General features: G+C 46.0%; 1 protein-coding gene across 7 annotated transcripts; it reads right to left on the minus strand.

Annotated features, from left to right (window-relative positions):
* TMEM68 (transmembrane protein 68) lies at positions 1-26,919 on the minus strand. 7 transcript variants are annotated; one of them, XM_055128279.1, is made up of 9 exons: positions 26,777-26,907; positions 25,124-25,544; positions 24,513-24,558; positions 23,550-23,943; positions 13,464-13,631; positions 9,947-10,140; positions 5,645-5,705; positions 4,205-4,344; positions 1-1,479 (listed from the first exon to the last, which is right to left on the minus strand). In XM_055128279.1, the coding sequence occupies exons 4-9, from the start codon at positions 23,872-23,874 to the stop codon at positions 1,375-1,377; spliced, it is 993 nt and encodes a 330-aa protein (XP_054984254.1). In that variant the 5' UTR covers positions 23,875-23,943; positions 24,513-24,558; positions 25,124-25,544; positions 26,777-26,907; the 3' UTR covers positions 1-1,374. The 7 variants fall into 7 exon arrangements, with proteins under 7 accessions (XP_054984254.1, XP_054984253.1, XP_054984255.1 ...); XM_055128278.1 differs by lacking the exon at positions 26,777-26,907 and adding an exon at positions 26,640-26,717; XM_055128280.1 differs by lacking the exon at positions 26,777-26,907 and adding an exon at positions 26,465-26,568.
* Between the last annotated feature and the right edge of the window lie 14 nt (positions 26,920-26,933).

Genomic DNA, 26,933 nt, shown 5'->3' on the forward strand with positions numbered 1-26,933 from the left:
TGAATTGCAGCTCAGCTCTACTTTTATTTTTATGCGATTTAGCTTTATATACATTACTTATGCATACATACCTAGTTATGATACAAAAACTTATACAAAATTCCCAGTAATTTAACATCTGAAAAAGGAAAGGAAGATACTGCATCTGATTTCTGGTATAATTCTGTTTCAATACTTTTAAAATTCGATACCGATGTGACAATTCAGGGCCAGAGAGACAGTACCGCGGGGAGGGCACGCGCCTTGCTGTGGCTGACCCAGGTTCCATCCCCGGCACCCATGTGGTCCCCGAGTGTCACTGGGAGTAATTCCTGAGTGCAGAGCCAAGAGTAAGCCCTGAGCACTGCGGGTGTGACCCCCCAAAACCAAAAAAGAAAAAATCCTGAATCAAAGCCATTAATTTTCCAGAAACTTTTGTTCACATGAATTAATCATTAAATGTATTTTTCTGAAACAGCCATATGACTAAGTCATGAAATTGGGCAAGATACAAGGTTTCAACATTCTGTTTCCATCAGCCTGGATTCACTTTTTAGCATAAGAAACAGAGAACACAGCGATTTTAACCTCATATTAACCTCATAATTAACCTTCGTGCCATATGCTAACAGTGCACAAGATACACTATATTCTTTGTCTATAGTTTCATTAGAAAAATACTTATAATAATAATCATTAGAAAATTCTGCTTTACCGAGTTGTTAAGTTCAGTTTGATAAACAGTACATCTTTACATTGTGCTTGGCAACTGGACGTCATACTGCAGGAATAATTTAAACATTCGGTGGACAAAATATGTACATAAACTTTAAAAGATCTTGGAGTTATTTAATTATGACTTATGTCCTACAGCTATAAATTACAGTAATTACTTTAAAATAAGATCCTTCACCATATTAACATGTTTTTGAAAAGAGAATTGCTGAGGCACCAAAACACAACATGATTAGCCTAGGATCACAAAAGGAATGGCAGACGGTAAACAAGCATTTCTCTCTAAGAGTCTGTACTAAGATAGGTTAGTTCACCTCACAGAATTAGCTCACTGCAACAGAAACAAGATGCATTAATTCGGAATGTTGTTTTAACCTAAATTGCTTTTATTAATAATCTTAACTTTAGGAATCTATATGGCTTATCACGCATGATTAAGAATTTATAAGAAAACACAAGTTTTTAAATTATTCAGCATGTAATGAGTTATTGTTTACATTTGACACATTGATTGCAAAACCAAATTAATACAATTTTAAACAAAGTTCATTGAAAAATTCTACCAGCATGATTGTTCAAAAAAATACTATAGGGCCTATAAAATTCAGAAGACAGTACTAGAGACACAAACCCATTATTATAAATGTATTAAATCATCTCCTAGTTGATCTTTTGCTTTTTATGAAAACGTTCTAACAATGCGCTCATGATATTTCCTGGTATTCTTTGGTGCTTATCAATCAAAGCTTGAACAGCATTTTTTGTCTATGAAGAAAACAAAAGAAAAGCAATTATTCTTTTACTTCTCAACATATCATTAACAATTATTTCAGTACTACCACTCTAAAGATTCCTTCCTGATTTAGCTCCTAGCTCTGTTCAGAAATAACCAGTTCCTTCTCAGCACACATAGTATCTTTTGTTAGGCTTTCTTAAAAAGTTAGTGAAAATTAAAACGATAGTTTAAGTAATATGGTCACAAATACTGTTAGGGTTTATGGTATTGCTGGCACTCCAGAACCCCAGAACCAAACCCAAAAGATAAAGTCTGTAAGATCAGAATGTGTCCCAAAATCTCTGGTCTTTGCTTACTAGACACCACTTCCCACCTCTCTCGCTCTCCTGTCTGTCTATCTAAAAATGTCTCCAGACCCTGACCAATGACCCTGGGTGAACTCACTCTGGATCATGAACAGTCTAGCACAGGAAGTGGATAAATAAAATTCTGATATAGTAATTAAGCCAGAAAAGATGTCCTCAGCTAAGAATGAATAGCTGAGAGCCCCGTGCCTCACCCCTGCCTTACCAACAAGCCCAACTCCACATCTTGTGACCCCTGGCCCCGTTGGCAGCCGTGCAACTACTGTCCTAACAGTGACACTTCCTGTTCCCAGGTGAAGAAGGGCAGGACGGAGACGAGCGACTCCTGGTCTCGTCCCCCAGGCTCCCAGGAGGGCTAACTAGGAAGATTCACAGCAGGACACAGCAGGCGCAAGGGACAACATGTGCAGAAGCCTACCACGTTCAGGGGGTGGAAACAGTTAACACAAAGGCTTGACCAGCAGGAACCAGCTGTCAATTTCAGAGTGACTTTGGTGATACCACGGTGAGGATACTTAATGAGCTCAAAGAAATAGCAGCACAGGTAGTTGGCAAAGAACAAGAAAGTATGAGGGCTGCAACGGGGAAACTATAGTCAGAAAGACAGAGATGAAGAGGACGGGAGGTGATAACAAAACTCAACTCAACAGGAGGGTTGAGCAGGGCAGAAAACAGCAGCTGAGGAGCCTGAAGATTCTAGATGAAATTTGGGAAATCTCTAAAAATCTCTGTGAGGATGGAAAAAAGTCTGAAAAATATGAGCAGCACGCCCGAGAACCATGGAGGCAGTCAAGAAGCAGCAGCTAAGGATCATGAGAGCCCCGAAGAGCAGGAAGGCAGGTGTGGCGAAGATACCCGGTAAAGACGCCACAGTGCAGGACTGCGCACTGGAGACTGCAGGGGTCAGCGCCCAGTCAAGGACGCCACAGAGCAGGACTTCCCACTGGAGACTGCAGGGGCCAGCCCCAAGAGACCTGAAAGGTCAGTAACAACAGACCCAGACCGAAAATCTAAGACACACTGTACTCAGAATGGCAAAAGTCAAAGACAGAGACAGAATAATGAAAGCAGCAAGATCAAAAAGGGAATTTACATACAAATGAAAGCCTCTAAGGCTCACAGCAGATCTGCCACAGGAGAGGGAAGTGAACTCTGGCACTGGTGTGGTGACTGGTGTGGGGCGATTTAAGCATGAAAAAAGCAGTTGACAGTATTGTAAATCCTGTACCTCAACAAAAATGGTTATAAGACTAGCAACAGTCCAACAGGCAGTTACAGGACTGAAAGGTTAGGCTGTAGCAACAGTCCAGCAGGCAGTTACAGGGCTGAAAGGTTAGACTGTAGCAACAGGCCAGCAGGCAGTTACAGGACTGAAAGGTTAGACTGTAGCAACAGTCCAGAAGGCAGCTACAGGACTGTACAGTTAGACTGTAGCAACAGTCCAGCAGGCAGCTACAGGGCTGAAAGGTTAGGCTGTAGCAACAGTCCAGCAGGCAGCTACAGGGCTGAAAGGTTAGGCTGTAGCAACAGTCCAGTAGGCAGTTATAGGGCTGAAAGGTCAGACTGTAGCAACAGTCCAGCAGGCAGCTACAGGACTGTAAGGTTAGATTGTAGCAACAGTCCAGCAGGCAGCTACAGGGCTGAAAAGTTAGACTGTAGCAACAGTCCAGAAGGCAGCTACAGGACTGTACAGTTAGACTGTAGCAACAGTCCAGCAGGCAGTTATAGGGCTGAAAGGTTAGACTGTAGCAACAGTCCAGCAGGCAGCTACAGGGCTGACAGGTTAGACTGTAGCAACAGTCCAGCAGGCAGTTACAGGGCTGAAAGGTTAGACTGTAGCAACAGTCCAACAGTCAGTTACAGGGCTGAAAGGTTTGACTGTAGCAACAGTCCAGCAGGCAGTTATAGGGCTGAAAGGTTAGACTATAGCAACAGTCCAGCAGGCAGTTACAGGGCTGAAAGGTTAGACTGTAGCAACAGTCCAGCAGGCAGTTACAGGGCTGAAAGGTTTGACTGTAGCAACAGTCCAGCAGGCAGTTACAGGGCTGAAAGGTCAGGCTGTAGCAACAGTCTAGCAGGCAGTTACAGGACAGAAAGGTTAGACTGTAGCAACAGTCCAGCAGGCAGTTATAGGGCTGAAAGGTTAGACTATAGCAACAGTCCAGCAGGCAGTTACAGGGCTGAAAGGTTAGACTGTAGCAACAGTCCAGCAGGTAGGATGCTTGGCTTGTGTGCGACTGATCAAGGTTCAATCCCCAGCACCACCTATGGTCCCGAGTCCTGCCAGGAGAGATGTCTGAGCACAGAGCACAGTCAGGAGTAAGCCCTGGGCACTGCTGGGTGTGGCCCCAAATTCAAAGGACAAGAACAAAACAACTATCTAACTTACCTTTTCAGCTAATTCTTCTGCAGTCACCTTTGGGTCGTATGGAATGGGGTCACCTAAGTAAGTGCGTAGCTTCACTGGAAAGCCTCCATACATAGGAGCAAACGGATAGCGGAACTTCTCATAGAGCCACCTAAATAACCCTGCAGAGTAAATAAAATCACTATAGTTGATACTTTCATCATGCAATTATAAACATCCAAATTAATAATCACAAAAATGTGACAAATAGTTTCACATCCTGGCAATGAGCATAATGTTTTTAAAGTTCAGCCTTTCATCAACTGTAGCAAGTCCAAGCACTACTGCAGGATGGTGACGGGGGAGGGGAAGGTGGTGAGGGGGTCTCTGTACTCTCTGTGCCCTCTGCTCATTTCTTCTGTAAATATAAATGCACTGACAAACAGGTCTCGGGAGCAACAGGACGGTAGCAGGGAAGAAAAACTTTCCAATAGAAACATATTAGTTCTAGGTATCCAAGGACAGGTGACCGAACAACGAGGAAGCGGCATGTAATCACACATGGAGCACCATGCAAGCTGCAAGGAAGGGCGGGATCGTGCGGTTTCCTGCACCTGGATGGCCCTGGAGGGAACCCCGGTAAGTGAGCAGGAAGAGACGAGCACCAGATGTTCTCACTGATCTGTGGTATGCCGAGTAACAGGACAAGGAAACGGAGAGTACCAAGCGCGGGCTAGCCCCAGCCCTAGATTACAGGAACAAAACCCCAAGGAGAAACGGAAGGAGGGAAGCCAGGGGGGAAGGAGGGGGAGGTCTCGCCTGTGGTGTGAGGGCAGGGATCTAACCCGACACTGTGAGTCTGGGTCATCACCTCCCATATGTCCCTCAAGATCTGTCACCTGAGGAGGGGGAAAGCGGTGACAGGGGCTGGGATTGGAGGAGGAGGCACTGCACTCCCCAAGCCCTACCAGAAACAACATTTTAAATCACAGTGTCTACTATATAAGGGCTCTGATTCAAAAACAGAAGAGGAAAAAAGAGGTGAACCAAAGCAACAGCTAGGTCTTTAGTTGCATTTCTTGACTAACATCACAATGTCATCCATATTTTACGGCTCTAACCTCTTCAGAGTGAGTCAGAAGACAGTGTGGTAACCTGGGAGCTGTTCTGACCCTCCACACTGTGTCTATCACGGTGAATTACCCAACTCATTCCGCAACTCCTAAAAATTCTGTTATGACTAAGCTTTAATTTGTATATGAGATCCTTGAAAGAATCTAAGACACATAAAAACTGCCTTTATTTAGAACCAAATAGCATTCAGACTTTAAATTGAAAAACAACAAAGTAACAAACCCAATATATCTATTACCTAAAGCAGTAATTGAGAAAAATTTTATATAGGGTATAAAGTCCCAATATTTAAAAATTATTCTAAATAGTACAATACAACTAGAAAAAAACTTATGAATCAGAACTTACTTGTTCCTCCAAGTGATCTAAAGCCTTCTCGAATATTTTGCGTAAACATAGGAATAATGGGCTAAAGAGAGAATTCGAATTAAAAAGCAAATAAATTAATCCATTTAATATCTCCATTGAGTTATTAAAGAAAACTTAGAGGGCCTGCTTAAAATTATAAAAATAAGGTATTTTTTAAAATAAAGGTAAACTTGATGACAGTTTATCAATTCAAATTCAGTTTGTTCATCTGTGAAAATATAAATTGGAAACACTACCCTCTAGTGGTAATACATCATATTTCATTTTCTGAACCCTCAAACCTTTGAATATTTCATTTAATAAAATATATGTGGCAAATTAAATTGGTTTTTGTGGGCTCAAACTAGTATTTTTATCTCCACAGAAGAAAAAGCTATAAGATAATTATTCTCTTTACAGGGAAATTTCTTTTAAATTAAAATGACAGATTTCGGTAAGCTGCTGTAGAGGAAAAAGAGGAAGAGCATTTTGTGTGAGTTGAAAAAAAATCTAAAAATCAACTCAATGAAAAGCATAAAATCCACTGTGGGAAAAAAAGGAAAAGCATACATAATAAAGAATTATTTATATTTGTTTCACTTGATACAATTATTTGTATCATTAGAGAATTTCTACTTAAAAATTCAGTTTCTCTTTTTCCATATTAATAATTAAATATACATTTTTTGAAGTGGAGACCCTTAGCCATCTCAAAATAATGGATCAAGTAATGACACACATACTCGAGGTTGTACCACTGTAAAACTAGATTTTTTAAAGAAATGAAACACTTAAGTAGACAAAAAACATCCTGCATCAAGTATTTCTGAATGGGGTCCCTGGAAGGAGATGAGTATCGCTTTATTTCTAAGTCTACACAGTATCACCGAGTACAAAACTACCTGTCTACATGAGCAGGGTTTGAGGTCTTGAAATAAACTGACATTTACAAAGCCACATTCCTATTTTAGTTTTGGGGAACAGTGAAAACTGGTGAACTGAAGGCCAAAGATTACGGGTGTGGGTTTTTTTCCTTAGAATTCCTCTTGGATCACTAGGGGCTGTGCGTTTACTGGATCTCTTCTGCACATCAGGAGAAGTTACGACAGGGACATTTGGTTTGTCACAGGCTCCCCAACACCAGGGCACAGCCTCAGGTGGGCCAGGAGCTGGCAGGGTGAGGGGTGAACCAGAGAAGGACCAAGTGAGCAGAACAGAGCAGCAGTGCTCTGAATAAACTCATTCACAGTCCCTCAATACTATTATTCTATCAGAAAAAGCAGTCACCATAAAAGCAATTAGGAAAAAACAGAACTAAGATAAAAGCAGTTCGATGAATTTCAAATTTGATAGTGAGTTGGCAAAGCCAACAAAGAAGACCAAGCAGCCTGGTTCTGCGGTGAGGACGGACCGCACTCTGGGAAACCCCTCCCTCCCCCCCTGTTCTGTAAGATGGAGCTAATGGCCAGAGTCCTGATAATGTCTTCATCAGCCATAAGACGTCCTAGGAACTGAGAACTTAAAATGCCCAAGGAAAATTCAACTTACATGCATGTGAATGGGTCTCTGTGCATATGCGTGTATGTGCACGAACATGTGCCAAAGAATGTGCATTTTAATGTTACCCTTAGAGAATCAACACAATCTCGGAGTCTCGACTCTGCCACTGAACAAGAGCAACAGGGGCCGGAGTGACAGCACAGCAGGGAGGGCGCCAGCCTAGAGGGCAGCATCCCACACGCCCGCCAGAGCACCGCCAGGAGGAACTCCCGAGTGCAGAGCCTGGAGGAAGCCCTGGGCACTGCTGGGTGTGAGAAAAGAAAGAGAAAGAGAGAGAGAAAGAAAGAAAGAGAGAGAAAGAAAGAAAGAAAGAAAGAAAGAAAGAAAGAAAGAAAGAAAGAAAGAAAGAAAGAAAGAAAGAAAGAAAGAAAGAAAGAAAGAAAGAAAGAAAGAAAGAGGGAGGGAGGGAGGGAGGGAGGGAGGGAGGGAGGGAGGGAGGAAAGAAGGAAGGAAGGAAGAAGGAAGGAAGAAGGAAAGAAAGAGAAAGAAAGGAAGGAAAGAAAGAGAAAGAAAGGAAGAAGGAAAGAAAGAGAAAGAAACGCAGGCCACATCTATGGGTTTCACTTACGTAAAATGGGAATAAGACTATCAATGCTCTCAAAGTTTTTAATAGATTAAGATAATCCACATGAACCAGTCTGTTAAGCAAGAGCTATCTGCCTTAGATGCGGAGTCTTCCAATTAGAGCTCATGGGGGGCTCTGAAGTGACAGGAAACCCCCATCCCCGTGCCTCTGTGTCTCCGGGACGCACTCAGTGCCTCGACCCATGATCTCTGGGTGGCCCGAGGTCTTTCCCGAGGGGGACATCCTCCCTCCATACTTGGGCCATGGCGCAAGAGCCTCTAGCGCCAGTGGCCCTGGCCCCTGTGCTGGTGGGTGCCTGGCTGGGACCCCATCCTGCCTCCCTGCTCCTTCCCCCACTCCGCTCATGGCCCGAGTCTGCCCATCTGCAGCACGGGACAGCCACTTGTGTCCCCCGCTCAGGACGCCGGGCTGTGCACAGCCAGCCCCAGGCTGCCGCACACGGGCAGGGCAAGACCCCTGCTCTTCCATTACCCCCCTTGTTGGGTCGCACCCTGCGATGCTCAGGGGTACTCCTGGCTCGGCACTCAGGAATTACTCCCGGCAGTGCTTGGGGGATGGAACCTGGTCGGCAAATGTCCTACCTGCTGTGCTATCGCTCCGGCCCCAGGACCTCTGCTTTTCAACTGGTGAAAGAGCTGGTACGCTTTCTCAAGCTCTGGACGGAAACACGGACTAAATCACGCAGTTGGGGGGAAAGGGGGACAGAAGGCCAGGCACGGCATTCGCCTTGCATGACGGTCACTCAGGCCCCATCCCTGGCACCACTTACGGTCCCCCGAGCTGGCCAGGAGTGCTCCCTGAGCACGGGGCCCGGAGAAAGCCCTGCGAACCGCCCAGTGTGGCCCCAAACCCAAAATGATATAAATCAATTCCACGGGCTTGTTTAACTGGTTATCCAGCCCTCCGCCGGGCTGAAGAGTTCCATCTCTATGCCATCTCTTCCGGGTCTTCTCGGGGTCACGTTCTTAAAACCACACTCGAGGATTACGGTAGGGGGGCAGGAGGGAAGGAGGTAGTGCCCAGGGAGGGCAGCGCTGGCCCGGCTCCATATGGCACCCCGAGTCCCCCAGGAGTAAGCCCCGAGTGGGGGCCGGAAATAAGCCCTGAGGAGCATCACATGTGCGGCCCCCACGCCAAAAAAAAAAAAAAAAAGGAAATAACTAAAGATGATGAATTAGAATTCCATGATCAAATTCTGTGATTCCGAGTTTACTCCTGTCAGAGCCGGAGCAGTGATGCAGTGGCAAGGCCTCAGACACGGCCAACCCGGGTTCCAGACGCGAGTCCATCAGGAGGGAGCCCTGGGCACTCAGGCAGGGGTAAGCTCTAATACTGCTGGACGGAGTCCAAAAGCAAACGAGCAAACAAACCCCCAAATTTATTCCTGTCATTTTTATTCTAAGCTGTTGAAGAAATGATTTTTCTAAGATCTAGGCCTGATCATCAGATTGTCTTTGATAGTGACATAGCTTTAATATACATTCACATGAACTACCCTTGATTTTTATATAATTTTAACGATGTAAATAATAACCATCTCTGAAATGGCAATTCAATCATACCAATTCAGATGACGTAGAACTGGGTGATCACACACTAAAAAATCTATAAACACAGGACTATAAAGTGCACAGATCAGATGAAAAGAAGCCATATTTTGAAATGTAGAACAAAAACTGTACGATCTTTGTTAAACTTTTTAAGATTTACTTTCTGAAGATGGCTCCTCATGAACAAAGAAATTTCTTGATTATTATCCTTAGGATTAAAAATATAAGATTTTATTGACTATATTATTGAATCACTGTGAGAAGTACCCTTACAAAGCTCCTATTCAGGATTAGAGCAGTATTTCAAGTTATGCCACAAAATGATCCCGTCTTATCTATGCTGCATCTCCGTGAGCATGCACTTTTTTGGGGGGGGGGTCACACCTGGCGATGCCCAGGAATTACTCCCGGCTCAGGGGTTACTCCTGGCTTTGCACTCAGGAATTACTCCCGGCGGTACCCAGGGGACGATATGGGATGCTGGGAATCGAACCCAGGTTGGCCGCGTGCAAGGCAAACGCCCCACCTGCTGTGCTCTCGCTCCAGCCCCAGTGAGCATGCATTCTCAACGTCTCCTCAGCCTAGCCTCAGGGACACCCAACTCACCACTTGGGCATCTATGGCCACCTGCGCAAAGCCCCTGCGGCTGCCCCAGACGATGCCGTAGGTCTCATCACTGAGGAGAGCTTCTCGGACTCCGCCGGGCGAAATAGCCAACAGGTGGCCACTCTGCAGAATCTCAACACACTTTTCTCTTGGTCCATGGAGGGCACAAAACACATCAAGCAATAAACTAAACCCTGTAGGAAACAGCAGCATGAAGCAGAGTTAAGTCTTTTTGTCCGATTCTACAAGAAGAAAAATCTTCCCAGCCTAAACCATTTAGTCTCTCTACAACTGCAACCAGCATATCTTTCATTAAAAAAGCGAAAAACAAAAACCTGTAATACTTAAGAGATGCATAATACTATGAAGAAACAAATACTACTGAACACCTATTCATCACCAACTGACTGATCCTCTACCGCTTTAGCTATGCTGCAAATTCAAACTCACAAAATCCTTGGGAGACAAAGAGGCTTAGCCCCATTTCACAGATGAGCAAAGATGAGAGGAAAACTCAGCTTGCTCAGTCCAGCCCCTAGCAACTGTCCAAACACAGACACCCACCTAGCCAGATGTCTCGCCAGAGCTCCTCCCACCTGTTCATCACTAACTACTATACTTGTTAGGGTCATTAGAAATACAATCCTGCCAACAACAACAAATCAAATCTTTCTTTAATCCAGTCAGACAGAACAAGAGTCACTCAGGAGAAGTGAATCTTACTAGACTTGGTCCAACCTGTCAAAACTGGCAGGTCATAATCAAATCTGACACTGTCACTGTCATCCCGTTGCTCATCGATTTGCTCGAGCAGGCACCAGTAACATCTCCATCGTGAGACTTGTTACTGTTTTTGGCATATCGAATTCACCACAGGTAGCTTGCCAGGTTCTGCCATGCGAGCGGGATACTCTTGGTAGCTTGCCGGGCTCTCCGAGAGGGGCGGAGGAATTGAACCCAGGTTGGCCACATGCAAGGCGACCGCCCTACCCGCTGCAATATCGCTCCAGCCCATAATCAAATCTGTGAAAGTCAAAAGTTAAATGATGCTTTTAAAAAAACCTTGAGAGTTGGGCCAGAGAGAAAGTACAGTGGGTAGGGCATTTGCCTTGCACATGGCAGAACCAGATTCTAACCCTGGCATCCCATGTGGACCCCCAAGACAGTCAAGACTGATTCCTGAGCGAAGAGCCAGGAGTAACCCCTGAGCACAATTGGGTGTGGCCCAAAATAACTAACTCAGCAACAAAATCATTGATTTAAAAAAAAAAAAGCTGGGGCCAGAGGATGGTACAGTCGGTAGGGCCTTACATGCAGCATACCCAGGTTCAATCCCTAGAATCCCATAGGATCCCCCGAACATCACCAGGGGTAATTCCTGAGTGCAGAACCAGGAATAACCCCTGAGCATCACTGGGTATCACCCAAAAAAAGCCAAAAAAACAAACAAACTAGGTATTTGACTCCGGAATAGCTATTTCCAGATCTTAATGCTATATCGCTATTCAAATTATAAAGCAACAATATCTTATCAGCAAGTAAATTCTTTTCATCCAATTCTAAACTAGAAAATTCAGAGAACTAATGTTAAACACTTTTCCCTGCAGTTGGGAAATCCAGGAAGAGGTCATGAAAACTATACAGGTTAATCAAACTTAGCAAAGGTTTAAGGATATGAAGATTATAAACATTAACATTGAAATATTTTTTACCTTACATTAAAAGTATGCTTATTTAACTAGATGTTCTACTTGAATAAATAAAAGAACAGGGAACTTTTTATAAATTATAAGATCATAAAGATCATTAAAAAGGGGAGTTTAAAAAAATCCAAATACTCGGTAAACAGAGTTAACATTCTAGAGCTGGAGAGGCAGTTGGTGGGTAGGGCGTGTGTCATACACGGCTGACCAGGTCCATCCTGGAATCCCATGATCCCCAAGCTCTGCAGGAGTAATCCCTGAGTGCAGCCAGGAGTAAGCGCTAAGCACAGCCAGATGTGCCCCCCAACACCCCCCAGTCACTTTTTTTTTAAAAAGCAGCAACCTAACTTTACATAAGTTACATAAACATCTTAGTCACATGTGAAAACTGCTCCTCACAGAATATGACAGTGTAATAAATTTTTTAAAAAATTTAAGTCTGTATATGTGAACATATACAAATTTTAAAAAGATAAATAAATCCCTTTCATCACCAATTTAACCTACAAGAAAGTACAAAAGGCTGTGTCGTTTTAATGAAATGGACACAAGGAAACCCAAAGCACCCATGAGATTTATGAAGGGCACTGAACAGATTATTTCGTTCATGCTGGTGTTTATTTAATCAATAGGTGGCTTTTGCGTTTAGTATTACAGTGAACAGACTATAAACTGTCTTGGCTTGTTTCTGTAATTTTATTTCAGAACCAACACCAATACCACCATTTAGTTAATCCCTTAAAAAGGAAAAAAGCTTTGAACAAAGATTACAAATATAGTCCCTAATCTTAAAAGAGTTTACTAGGCAAAGGCACCACACATTTACATGCCAGGAGCATGTTAACACTCCTACGGCCATGTTAACCTTAACTATAATTTGTGTGTGCTTTAGGGTTTCTATTGGATTCTGGTTTTTTTTTTTTTTTTTTGGTCCTTTTGATTTTGGTTTTGGGGCCACACCCAGGGGTGCTCAGGGGTCAGTTCTGGCGGGCTCAGGCAACCATACGGGACACCAGAGATCGAACCCAGTTGGACACGTCGTGCAAAGCAAATGCCCTACTGCTCTATTATTGCTTCCGCCCCTCAGCTATCATTTTTTTAACGTTTACTGGGTAAGTATAATGAGACATAATAGGCTTCTCGAGATACGATTTCTGAGGCAGGATTATACTAAGACATGAAGTCAAAATGTACCCTAGCTAATCCTTTTACTAATTTTGGTTTGCTCTCAAACAGCTATTAGTCACACTAATTACAATAAACTCCCCAAACTTGCATTTCATGGAAGTATTCATCATATGAAAAATCAATTGGGGCTGGAGCGATAGCACAGCGGGTAGGGCATTTGCCTTGCATGCGGCCAACCCGGGTCGAATCCCAGCATCCCATCTGGTCCCCTGAGTGCCGCCAGGACTAATTCCTGAGTGCAGAGCCAAGAGTAACCCCTATGCATTGCCAGATGTGACCCAAAAAGAAAAAAAAAGAAAAAAGAAAAATCAATCACCCTAATTGCAAAACAGAAATTACTTGGCAAAGTTACAGTTATTCCTACAAAACAGAAGTTCAAGATTTAGCCTGGAAAAACAGTAACTGAAAGCCTCTTACTAAGAAATTTGAGTTTTGACCATGTTTTCCTATTTAAACACACTACTAAGTAAGATGATCCAACACTTCCAAACTGGGTTGACAAGTTTACCTTCCTAAAAAGGTAAAGAAGCTTTTTCCCAAGAACACTGGGGAACTCAGAGTGAAAAGCTCTCAGCTACTTGGACCATACTCACTAAATATAACAATTATCTCCAGTTAGGGTTTACCTGGAATTTTAAAGACAAAGTGATCAGCTACTACACGGCAAGTTCTGCCTTTATGAATAAAAATTTTAGCCATGAAGTAGTAAAAATCTATGGGAATAGCTCCATGATAAAATATAATAAGTGCTGGTCCTTCTTGAGGTATTTTTTCCATCCCATGAACTTCATAACCTGTTGGAAAGACAAAATTCAGATACTTAATATATATTTATTAGCCAATTTACACAAACGGATGGTTATTACAGCAGAAAGTCTGAAAATGTTCTCCCAGTGATGCTCAGCCAGCCATTCCCAGGGAGAGATTTGAAACAGAAACCTGAGACCCGAAATGTTTATTTCCCCTCCAATTGGCTAAGAAACTAGAATCAGACTGGGGGTCTGACGAGGGACACAGCAGGGCTGGAGGCCGCCTTGCGCTCCGCTGACCCTGCTTCCAGCCCAGCACCCCACAGGACCCATGACCCCCACCGGGATCTCAGAGTCAGGATAAGCCCCCAGCTCTATGGGTGTGGCCCCAAACCCAGGGAGGGAGGGAGGGAGGGATGGAGGGAGGGGGGAGAGAACAAAAATCAGAACAATGAAGGCTTCAGACTAAACTTTCGATTCATTAGAAATAAACTTTAATTCACTTTTGAAGCCGTTTATATCTTCGCCAAGCCTGTGATCAGACCACGGGGCCGGAGCCACGGCGAGGTGGGCAGGGAGTTGACCTTGCATGTTGCAGACCTGGGTCAACCCACAGCATCCTACAGGGTCCCCACCACAGAGGTCAATTCCAAGTGCAGAGCCAGGAGTGACCCCTGAGCATCGAAGACTGTGGCCCCCAAACCCCCTCTACCTTCCAAAATCCCAAACCAGGCTATTTGGTAGTTGATCACATACAATGGTTAAGGAACAAATCACTTGTATTTCATGTGGACCCAAGAGAATGTTCTTAAACACTGAATTTAACCCTATTTCTTAGGTGTTTTATTTTATATGCATCTACACTTAAAACTTTCCTTCTAACTGCCTCATTCTAAATCATGCAGTTTACAAAAAGCTCTAGGAAACACTCATACACTGCCACCATGACTATCCAAAGAATTAAGTCCCATCAGATACATTTTCTGAAAAATTAAAAATACTTCCTGAGGGGATTCTGTACAGCATAGCCCTGAAGTTCTGAGTTCCAAACCCAAAAAGAGAAGGGGGAAAAAGAAAGAATCAGCCCAGGGATGTGGCTCCAGGGCTTAGCATGCAGAAGACCAGGGTTCAATGGCCACATTTCATAAAAATAAACCATACAGTTAATACCAAAGGACCTGGTTGAAAGCAGGAAGGTTCAGTCCCCCGCCCACAAAGTCTAGAGCCCCGCTGAAGCCCAGCCATCAGCTCGCCCCGCCCAGAAAGGTCAGGGATTATCACTCTAGTTCATGCCTTCAACTGGCACGAGTGACATTCCTCAGACTCCTTCATGCTCGAAGTGAACAATGCCTCCCTGTGTTCGGACACTTTCTCCCGGGGGCTTTCTGTCTCTGTCCTGTGTTCTCCAATGGGCAGATCAAAAATCCTGAGGCACCCTAATTTCGTTTCCCTAGGACTCTGAGTTTTGTGCACTCTTACCTCCAAGCTCTGAAATCTGTATCACTCCTGTCCCCCTGCCAATGTGTGGGCTGCCACCTCCTGACTCAAACTCCAGGACAAAGGTGGAGTGTACAACACACGACACACACTGTAGCACAGGGGTGGGGAGGTCAGTTAAACAACAGCCGCTCAGAGAAAGCAACTGCAAAGGCAACTACTGCCCTGTCCCCCGGCCAGAGGGGACACTCCAGATACAAGTACGCTAAGTAGTTTGGGTCCCGATAAGAGTATTTCTATTTGTGATCAATACAGCTCTCTTGTAACAAGTCATCAAATAAATACCTACCTGGGGCTGGAGCGACAGCACAGCGGGGAGGGTGCTTGCCCTGTATGCAGCAGGTCTGGGTTCGATACCTGGCATCCCCTATGGTCCCCTGAGCACTGCCAAGAGTAACTCCTGAGCACAAAGCCAGGAGTAACCCTCAAGCTTTGCCGGATGTGAACCAAACTTCCCTGCAACACCCCACCCCCCAAATCTACCCATTCTGCTCTGACTCCATGCTTAGCAAAATCACTGGCCCCAGTACTCTGAGGCTGACTGCCTCAAAGGAGGGAATCTGGGTCTCCAGGAGCTTAAGTAACTGCATCTCCATGGTGATGGTTTATTATGTAAATGAGTTAACTGCCTTCAGGCTTTAAAAAACCAGTAACAGGGTTTCAGTCATGATAATCTGAGATAGATTCCTTCTAAATCTGTCACCAAAAAGTTGAAACCTACAGACTTAACACATCCTGGGAGACGTACATGTCGGCAAGCTCACCCTTTTGTGCCTCCTCCCAGAGTCAGGCGGAACTGAGCCACCACGAGGGATAATGACCAAAGTCTGGAGCCGAACACACACGAGTCACAAAACGCTTTCCGGATGCCTTTCCGAGCTCCTCCCCACGAGTGGGCAGTCTCCTGATTACCCGCCACTTCAATCACGTGTGTGCATCCTGGTAACAACTATGACCGGCTATGACTGTGGTTAGAAATCTTAACATTTCCTGCTATCCTGAAGACTTATCCCTCATAGGAGGAAGAGGAATAAAATTTATTTTAGTAGCTGTAGCCTAAAAAGAACTAGTCCCTGACGCTCCATTTGCTCTCAACAGAACCAACATCTCCGAATGCAGCAGCTCTGTGTACCTGGGTCGAGAACTCAGCATGAGGAACGACTTGGCACCAGAACTGCACAGGAGGAAAAGAGCAGCGTGGAGCGCCTTCAAGAGGATCGAAGAAGAGGTTAAGAGGACAAAGAACTTCCAGCTCTGGGCACATCTTTTCGACTCCACCATTCTTCCTGCACTAACATACGCCTCAGAGACCTGGGCCTACGCAAACAGGATAAGAATGCTATTCTGGTATCCCAAAGAGGAATCGAAAGAGCTATGCTAGGAGTATCCCGTTTCACTCAAGTGAGAGATGGAACCTGGAGTTCCAACCTCTGTCGATGGTCAAGAATCAGGGACGGAGCTGGAGCAATAGTACAGCAGGGAGGGCATTTGCCTTGCATGCGGCCAACAGGGGTTCGATTCCCAGCATCCCATATGGTCCCCAGGGACCCGCCAGGGGTAAATCCTGAGTGCAGAGCCAGGAGTAACCCCTGTGCATCACCGGGTATGACCCAAAAAGAAAAAAAAAAAAAGAATCGGGGACGCTGTCTCATTTGCCAAGGCGTCAAAAATGAGATGGGCCAGCCACGTAATGCAGTTCAGAGATGACCGCTGAACTAGAGCTGTTACCGACTGGATTCCACAGGACGTCAAAAGACCGCATGGCTGTCCACCTACGAGATGGTCAGACTTCTTTGTCAAAACCCTGAATGAACGGTTTGAGGCTCTTAGTGTTCCTGGAGCGAGCAGACACCATTGGGCTACACTAGCATGAGACAGAGACAAATGGAGACGTTACTGGCGCCCGCTCAAGCAAATCAAAGATCAACGGGAAGACAAGTGATACAAGCTGTAGCCTACTATTTAAAAAATTTTTTCTTGCAATTTGGTCAGGCTGGGGGCTGGGGATGGAAAGAAAAAAAAAATGCCTCTTGGTTGACTAGCCGTTTCCCTACGCACAGACAACTGGACGGCTCTCAGTCCCCTACAAGGACCACTGCAGTGAGCACTGGCTTCTCTCTCCGTACCCTTCTGCACTGGGCACGCATGACTACCCCTAACATGAAAATGTGAAAAAGAGCATATTTATGTATGTGTGGGGATCAAACCCAGGGTCACACACAAGCAGGCAATTCTACTACTGAACTACAATGAACCACTCGAGCCTACAATGAACATTTTTATTATGTAATAAATTCCTAGGAAGAGTCCTTAAGATACCATGAAACCATCATATCAATGGCACCGCTGTATGATAAATTAAGACTGACCTCACACAGAAGTGCTAACAGTTTAACACATCATTCATAACCAAGGTAAAAAAAAAAATCACTTTTAAAAGTATCAGTGGAGGCGAATTCTTCCAAACATTTAAAGAAGACCTATTGCCTGTTTTCCTCAAACTTTTCCAGGAAATTGAAAAAACAGGAACTCTCCCAAACAGTTTCTATGAAGCACATATCTCCCTAATACCAAAAGCAAACAAAGACACCACTAAGAAAGAAAATTACAGACCAATTTCCCTGATGAACACCGATGCGAAGATCCTCAACAAAATACTAGCAAATAGGATCCAACAACTCATCAAAAAGATCATACACCACGACCAAGTGGGATTCATCCCAGGGATGCAAGGATGGTTTAACATTCGGAAATCAATCAACATAATCCAGCATATCAACAAAAGGAAAGATAAAAACCATATGATCATATCAATAGATGCAGAGAAAGCATTTGACAAGATCCAACATCATTTCATGATGAAAACCCTCGCCAAAATGGGGTTTGGAGGAACTTTCCTCAAGATAGTCGAAGCCATCTATCACAAGCCTACGGCAAGCATTATCCTCAACGGGGAAAAACTAAGGGCCTTTCCTCTGAGATCAGGCACAAGACAAGGATGCCCACTCTCACCACTCCTCTTCAATATAGTACTGGAAGTACTTGCGACAGCTATTAGACAAGAAAAAGAGATTAAGGGCATCCAGATAGGAAGGGAAGAAATCAAACTCTCACTATTTGCAGACGACATGATACTATATCTAGAGAAGCCTAAAACCTCTACTAAGAAACTCTTAGAAACAATAGACTTATACAGTAAAGTTGCAGGCTACAAAATCAATACCCAAAAATCCATGGCCTTCATATATGCAAACAATGAGGCAGAGGAAAGGGACATGAAAAAAGCAATCCCATTCACAATCGTGCCCCAGAAAATCAGGTACCTCGGAATCAGCTTAACCAAGGAAGTAAAAGACCTTTACAAAGAAAACTACATAACGCTACTCCATGAACTCAAAGAGGACATGAGGAAATGGAAACATATACCCTGCTCGTGGATAGGGAGAATCAATGTTGTCAAAATGGCAATACTCCCTAAAGCATTATACAGATTCAATGCGATCCCTATAAATATACCCATGACATTCTTCAAAGAAATGGATCAAGCAATCCTAAAATTCATATGGAATAACAAACGTCCAAGGATAGCTAAAACAATTCTTGGGAAAAAGATGATGGGAGGCATCACCATCCCCAACCTCAAACTTTACTACAAAGCAGTAACAATTAAAACAGCATGGTACTGGAACAAAGGCAGAGCCATAGACCAATGGAACAGGGTGGAATATCCCTACACACAACCCCAAATGTATGACCATCTAATCTTTGATAAGGGAGCAAGAGAAGTGAAGTGGAGCAAGGAAAGCCTCTTTAACAAATGGTGCTGGCACAACTGGACAACCACATGCAAAAAAATGGGTTTAGACCTTGACCTGACACCATGCACAAAAGTCAGATCAAAATGGATTAAAGACCTCAACATTAGACCACAAACCATAAGGTACATTGAAGACAAGGTCGGCGAAACCCTCCACGATATTGAAGATAAGGGTATCTTCAAAGGTGACACGGAACTAAGCAATCTAGTAAAAACAGAGATCAACAAATGGGACTACATTAAACTAAAAAGCTTCTGCACCGCAAGAGATACAGTGACCAGAATACAAAGACTATCCACAGAATGGGAAAGGATATTTACACAATACCCATCAGATAAGGGGTTGATATCAATGGTATATAAAGCACTGGTTGAGCTCTACAAGAAGAAAACATCCAACCCCATCAAAAAATGGGGCAAAGAAATGAACAGAAACTTTACCAAGGAAGAAATACGAATGGCCAAAAGGCACATGAAAAAGTGTTCTACATCACTAATCATCAGAGAGATGCAGATCAAAACAACCATGAGATACCACCTCACACCACAGAGACTAGCACACATCCAAAAGAACAAAAGCAACCGCTGTTGGAGAGGATGTGGGGAGAAAGGGACCCTTCTTCACTGCTGGTGGGAATGCCGACTGGTTCAGCCCTTCTGGAAAACAATTTGGACGACTCTCAAAAAATTAGATATTGAATTCCCATTTGACCCAGCAATACCACTGCTGGGAATATATCCCAGAGAGGCAAAAAAGTACAATCGAAACAACATCTGCACATGTATGTTCATCGCAGCACTGTTTACAATAGCCAGAATCTGGAAAAAACCCGAATGCCCCAGAGCGGATGACTGGTTGAGGAAACTTTGGTACATCTATACAATGGAATACTATGCAGCTGTTAGAAAAAAGGAGGTCAAGAATTTTGTAGTTAAGTGGATGGGCATGAAAAGTTTCATGCTGAGTGAAATGAGTCAGATAGAGAGAGACAGACATAGAAAGATTGCACTCATCTATGGTATATAGAATAACAGAGTGGGAGACTAACACCCAAGAACTGTAGAAATAAGTACCAGGAGGTTGACTCCATGGCTTCGAGGCTGGCCTCACGTTCCGGGGAAAGGTCAACTCAGAGAAGCGATCACCAACTACATTGTAGTCGAAGGCCATGTGGGGGAAGAGAGTTGCGGGCTGAATGAGGGCTAGAGACTGAGCACAGCGGCCACTCAACACCTTTATTGCAAACCACAACAGCTAATTAGAGAGAGAAAACAGAAGGGAATGCCTTGCCACAGTGGCAGGGTGGGGTGGGGGGGAGATGGGATTGGGGAGGGTGGGAGGGACACTGGGTCTACGGGTGGTGGAAAATGGGCACTGGTGAAGGGATGGGTTCCCGAACTTTGTATGAGGGAAATATAAGCACAAAAGTGTATAAATCTGTAACTGTACCCTCACGGTGATTCTCTAATTAAAAATAAATAAATTTAAAAAAAAAAAATAAAAAAAATAAAAGTATCAGTGGAGGACCAGAGAGACAGAACAACAGGCATGCGGCAAGCTAGGGTTTGGTCCCCAGCACCCCATATAGTCCTGCAAGCTAGCGAAGAGTGACCCTAAGCGTAGAGCCAGGAGTAAACCTGAGCTCACTCCTCCTGCGTTCCCCTCCTCCTACAAAAAAACAAAACAAACCACTGGGGTTAGGGATGTGGCCGTACATATCTCAGTGTGTGGTTCCGTCCTAGTCACTGGGGAAAACAGTATCACTGATTCTAATAAAATACTGTTGCTAAATAATCATAAACACCAAAATGCGACCCCCCCCAAAAAAAAAACCCCTCTGTGCTTAACTAACTCAAAGTCATTTAAAAATATGTCAAAATTATAAAGCCCGGTACAAGTAAGTTTAGGGCAAGAATGGGGGTGGGTCTCTGCTCCCGCAGAACCATGCAGAAGGGTTCACACAACCTTCAGAGCAGAGGACAGTAGCAGCTGACTCAGACGCCACGGCTCAGGCACGCGTCGTAGTCTGCTGAAGTGTCCCGGGCCCCAGGGGAGACCCTAGTGACTGTAGGGATGTTATTAGCCTTAGATGTCTACCAATAATTCAGCACCTCAGGGGCCAGAGTCAGCACAGTGGGGAGGATGCTCGCCTCGAACGCGGCCAACATGGGTTCAATCCCCAGCATCCCACACAGTCCCCCAAGCCAGGAGTAAGCCCTGAGTACAACGGGTTGTGGCCCCAAAATAAAGAAACAAAAACAGAATTTATCACACCTAGGAAATGGGTGATAATATCTACATACCATACATTGACAAAAGACTAATAATATCCAAGATATACGAAGCACAGAAGCAACACACACACACACACACACACACACACACACACACACACAGACACATCCATTAAACCCATGAAGAAGCAGGCAGGACCAGCTGGGAGATGGGGCTAAAGAGCACCATCAATTTCTCCTGCAGGAGCCGGGGGCTTATCCAGCCTCCCAAGCAAAATTCAAAAAAAACTAAGGAGTGAGGCAAAACATACGCTTCCTCCATAAAGACATATACGCGAATGACAAAGATACGGCAAGGGGTTCAAGCGCTAAACACCACAGAAATGTGACTCAAAGGACCAGGGGACAGGCCTCAGCTCCAGCAAGGAGAAGGCGCGATACCGATCAGCCCGGAGCAGCTGAGGTAGAAAAGGAATCTGCTCCACGGCTGCTGCGACTGTCGCCTGGAGAAGCACTGGGAGACGTCTCAGCAGAGATGAGTCCCCGTGACCCAGCAGTTTCAGCTCTCGGTCTCTAACCCCCAAACATGGACACGTCCCCTCAAAAGGAGAGATGCCCCCCTCTGCTCACTGCAACCCCACGAGCCACCGCCAAGGGCTGCGAACGACCCATGTGCCAGACCCTGGCGAACACACACACGGAGAACGGCTCAGGACACTCGCGGCCCTTCTTGGCTATCAACGTGGCGCCGGCCAGGGGTGTCGTGCGCCGCAAAGCTGAGCCCAGAGAGGACCAAGGCCAGACCATCTCCCTTATGTGTGATATACGGAGAAACAAAAACAGGTCATGGAAACGGGCAAGGGAAAATGAAAAGACACCTTGGACTTCAAAAGCCGAGCTGAGGTGACTGGGGATAGGAGGAAGGGGCATGAGGCTGACCAGAGTCAGAAGACTGGAGGTCACGGCTCTGTCCAGTGCGGTTGTGGGTGTGCACACCTCCGCACACCGGTACATAAAAATTAACACCACCGTAAAGACATATAGAAAGTGTCTTTCTCTCAAATGAGATCAACAAGCTGCAGAGATGCCTCCAGATCCCTCGCCAGGCTGGGGCACTCTGGAGTGGGGGTAGGTGGGCCCACTACCCACCCAAACAGAGACCCAGCAGCTGAAACCTCCACTCCAATCACCACCATACTCACAGCCGGATTCCACAGGCTCAGTTATGTGGGTTTTGCGACCGAAATCTCCAGGCTCTCAGAGTTGGGGACGGGCGACTTCCCCCATCTCCCTGTTCCTCTAGGAGCCTGGCAGTCACGCCCACAAACTGCCCCGGGCACATAGAAGCTCATTAACTGGCCATGATCCAGAGACTCAAACAAATCTCGAAAGAACAACAAGCTGCAGGGCTGTCTTCAGACCCCAAAGTCACCACTCAGTTAAAAATTTAACTCCAGCTCTATCACCCCATTCAAAATATTTGAATTACTGAAGCGACCATGCAACATCTCAAATTCTACACCACTGATATACCAGGAGTAGCACACAACATTGGACGGGACGTAAATCTTAATTAAGAAAATATTAGCACGCAAGACTTAACCTGTAACAACATGTTAATTAATAATCTCTTATACAAGGGCTTAACAGCTTCAGGGTGAGATACAACAATCCTCACCACACTTTCTTCTAGTAAGATCTTTTTAGATCATTTTCAGCAAATTATTCATAACAAGCAATAGAAAATAAAATTATTTAGGGTCTGCAACTGGGGAAGGCTTAGGTGGGGGCTGGTAACACTGAAAATAATAGTGCTGGGAAGGTATAATGGTATTGGAATACTGAATGTATTAGACCATTGTGAATGACTTTATAAAAAAATATAAAAAGACATATGAACATCCATGTTTATATCATCACTTTCAGTAATATCTGCCTTGCTCTATAGTTGTCTTTCATTTCATGGGGGGGTGGGGGATGAAGACACACCCAGGGGTGCTCAGGGCTTACTCCTGGCTCCGTATTCAGTGATCACTCCTGATGGTGTTCAGGGACCACCTGGGAAGTCAGGGATGGAACCCAGGTCGACTGTAAGGCAAGCCCCCTCCCTGCTGTATATCACTCCAGCCCCAGTAGTTGTCTTTTTACTAGAAACTAATGTCTACAGAAAAGCCTTTAAGAAAGACACACACGTGTGTGTGCGTGATGCAGGGAAACAGGGAGGAGGAAGTTACATCCATCTCTCTTCCGCTGTCATTTTCAGCATCTTTGACAACACAAGGGGATGGGAACAGTTTCAGTGGCACGCCGGAGTGCACACATGCACCTACACGCGGGCACACACCCACTCAGACACACAGACACAAGTAAGTGCACATGAAGGCTGTTCAGAGGGACAGGGCCATCACGCTTACCATGCCACACGGCTGCGTGGCCGTCCCATAACGTCGCCACGGTCTTCCGTGCACCATCCCATAAGTTATGAGAGTAAGCTTCTTTCAGCACATTCTTCCTCTTATAAATGTGCAAAAATATAATAGTAAGGTAGAGCAGGAAGATGGTAAAGTAGGGGAGTATTAAAAGTATGAGTGGTGTAAAAACCCACAACAGATAGTTTGCAAAGTTCAGGTAGTCCTCTAGGTGGTCCACACCAAACCACTCCTCGAAGACGTGAATCAGACACGTCAGATAGGGGAGCGAGTCCTGCCCCACACCACAGGTTTGGTTTTTGTCTATCATTTTCCTTTAGGGGAAAAGGATCAATTCAGTCTCTTTCTTCATTGCCGCCACAATTCTATAATCATGTCACTAGAAAGGGAAAAAAAAAAGACGTTATTATCTGTGCAGTTTTAGAATACATCAAAACTACATACAGTCATTGCTTACAATGGAAAATGAGTAAGTTGTGAATTGTTACCGTTGTTGCTGATTTAAGGTCAAAAAGGATAAAGTTTCATTTGCCCCTCATGAAGTATGTGAGGGTTAGCTTCTGAATTAGTTCCCAAGCTGTAATTAGGCGATGAAAATAAAGCGATAGAATGCAAGTTCAGGTTTACTTTAATAATCCAACAAGAACTTAAGCGGCTCAGAGTGAACAAGTAAATCTTAATCTAGGCTACGTTGCAGAAACTGTTCACATGGATAAAAATCTCAAGATCCAATTCAATGAAAATAACCCAATTCTTTAGGAAATGAGTTATATTTTTGAATATTGTCTTTAATACACAGGTTACCAAAAAGCTCTTTGTTCTTTTGGCATTATGTTATTGCCATCAGTAGGAGTCTATGTTAGAGTTTCAAAACTTAAAACTTTTAAATGACCAAAAGGCATATCATTTTATCATGAAGTTTCCCGCTAAACCAACTGCTTGACTTACCAGAAATTAGGTAACTCTCTTGCCCCAAGCTTCATTCTTGCATGTTCTGCAAAACAGTATGCAAATGAAAGGAAATGGTATCAAAATCATCTATGGAGTTAGACTTTCCGCAAAATAAACAGTAAGCGACACACACAGCCCAAGGCTTCCAGAAACCAGACTGATACTCTGTAACCTCAACTGTGGCTTTAGAGAATTCAGAGCTGGAAAAAAAAGTTTGCTTAGGAGAAAAAGTTAAGGTGTGTAATTATGTATCTGCTTGGTACTCAGAGAATACACTGACAGTGACACGACACTGGACACAAGAGTTCCATTAGCCCTTGATTCATACTTCCCTACCAGGATCGAGGCTATCTCCTTTCGTTCCTCTGGTTCTAGTCCTAGATTATCATGTAATCTGAATCAAAATTGACCTCAGATCCTTTGTGGATGAGGCAGGAGGGAAAAAAATGTTGGCGAGAAAGATATTCAAGAGCAATATATATTGTCTTAAGCCAGCATCACCTTGCCAGTTGCCTTACGGGTAAGCAATGCACTTAGCCTTAAACTGCCAGGACGAAGGATTTAGTTTTATTTCCTAAACACCAACAAAGCACCCTTGCCATACTTACCGTAACTTCCCAATTGATCTAGTTCTGCACCACCAAACCTCATCCATGAAACAATCTCATAAGCTTCAAGACAACTAGCCTGACCTGCAAATTCCTCACTCTCGGAATGACTGCTGAGAGCTTAGTTTCTTGACCTCCCCATTCCCTGGGATGACCCTCGGCCAGATGATGTTGAAGGGAACAGACCGGCTCAGTCTGCGGAACCCTGCGACAGGAGGGCGAGGAGAGCACCTGGGCACGAGATGCTGCCGGGTGCTGCAGACAAACAGGGCCAGGCTCAGGCCGGGACCACGGGGTGGGGGAGCAGAGAAGGCGGGAACAGGCGCTGTGCCAAAGAGATGGGGGCGTGTGGGGACGTCTCTCTTCGCTGTCTGCCGAGCAGGCAGCTGCAGGCTCCGGGCAAGTAAGACGCAGGAGCAATCTGGAAGAGAATGCACGGCTCTGGCAGTTCCTTCCGAACGGCCATCATCATACGTGCCCTCGCCACCCTGGGTCGCTTTAGTCTCTGACTCACTGGGCAGGTGTGCCACGGACGCCACCGATTCAAAGAAAGAATCAGGGAGTGGCAAGGTAACTCTCCCCTGTGCAGCCCTAATGAAGCCTTGATGACCGGTTGTCGTGAGGAAGCCTTGCCCCTCAAACCATCAATAAAGCTCACTTCAGAACTAGTTCAGGGGCCGGGGCCATAGGACAGCGGGTAGGGCCTTTGCCTTGCACGCATCTGACCCGGGTTTGATCCTGCATCCCACAGGGTCCCTCAAGCACCGCCAGGACTAATTCCTGAGTGCAGGGCCAGGAGTAACCCCTGAGCATCGCTGGGTGTGACCCAAAAAGCAAATAATAACAATAATAATAAAGAACTAGTTGGGTGAAGGCAGCGGACAAAGCCAACCATTTCACCCTGCAAAACACACCACTCCACGAAGCGCAGACTTTGTGTTTTTGATGTGCATTCGCTTGCCAGCTCGTGTGGGTATAAGCCCCCTCACCCACTGCCACCCCCTTCCCTTGCCAGGTCCGTGCGGAGGGCTAAGCCTCCCTCTGCCAGCCCCGGCCCAGAGGCTTTGGGGCTGAGCCCCTGCACCCGCACCCTCAGCACCCCGCTGCAAAGGAACGCCGCGCCCAGGCGCAGGTGCGTGGGGCCCAGCGGCGTGGCCAGCCCTGGCCCGGAGTCCCCCGCGGCGTGGGACACGGAGGGCGCGCGCTGCCGGGACAGCAGCTGCCCGTGCCCGGGGGCCGCGGGGGCCGGAGGGTGTCGGCGGCGTCCAGCCTGGAAACGCCCGCGCCCCCGCGTGCACGGCGCGCGCCGAGCCCCGCACACCCGCCCCCGGCGCTGCACACCTGCACCCGGTGCCCCGGCCCTGCCCCTCGGAACGGGCAGCCCGCGCCCGCGCCGGCCGCTGCAGGGTGCCCGGGGCCGGCCCGCGCCCCCGCTGCAGGGGCTGGCGGGGCTGGGGGGGAGCGGGCGAGCCGGCGAGGCCCCGCGCGCATCCCCAGGTGCGTCCGGCGCCGGTACCTGGAGCGTCCCGCGCGCCCGCAGCCGCAGAGCCGGGCCCGGGGCCGCCGCGGAAGCGCGTCCGGCGGGAAGCCGCGCCCCGGGGACCCCGACACGCCGCGCCCCGCACGTGCCCCCGCGCCCGCGACCCCACGCACCGACGGCGGCGGCCAGACGCGAGCGGGTGGCGGGGGGCGCTGGGCGGCGCGCGGGAGCCGAGGGCGTCGGGCGGCGGCAGCAGTGACAAGGCGCGGGGAAGGCGCGGAACCCACGGCCCGGAACAGCGACCACCCGAACCCCGCGCGCGGCGACACC

This window comes from Sorex araneus, chromosome 2, assembly GCF_027595985.1.
Source record: "Sorex araneus isolate mSorAra2 chromosome 2, mSorAra2.pri, whole genome shotgun sequence".
Classification (NCBI taxonomy): Eukaryota; Metazoa; Chordata; class Mammalia; order Eulipotyphla; family Soricidae; genus Sorex; species Sorex araneus.

Excerpts from the sequence above, each read along its gene's own strand:
- TMEM68 (XM_055128277.1), bottom strand. The coding sequence starts at position 23,874 with ATGATAGACAAAAACCAAACCTGTGGTGTGGGGCAGGACTCGCTCCCC. Across the intron at positions 10,141-13,463 it reads CTTTGTCTTTAAAATTCCAG|GGTTTAGTTTATTGCTTGAT; the intron begins GTAAACCCTAAC and ends TGTTTCCTACAG. Across the intron at positions 1,480-4,204 it reads CAGAAGAATTAGCTGAAAAG|ACAAAAAATGCTGTTCAAGC; the intron begins GTAAGTTAGATA and ends TTTTCTTCATAG.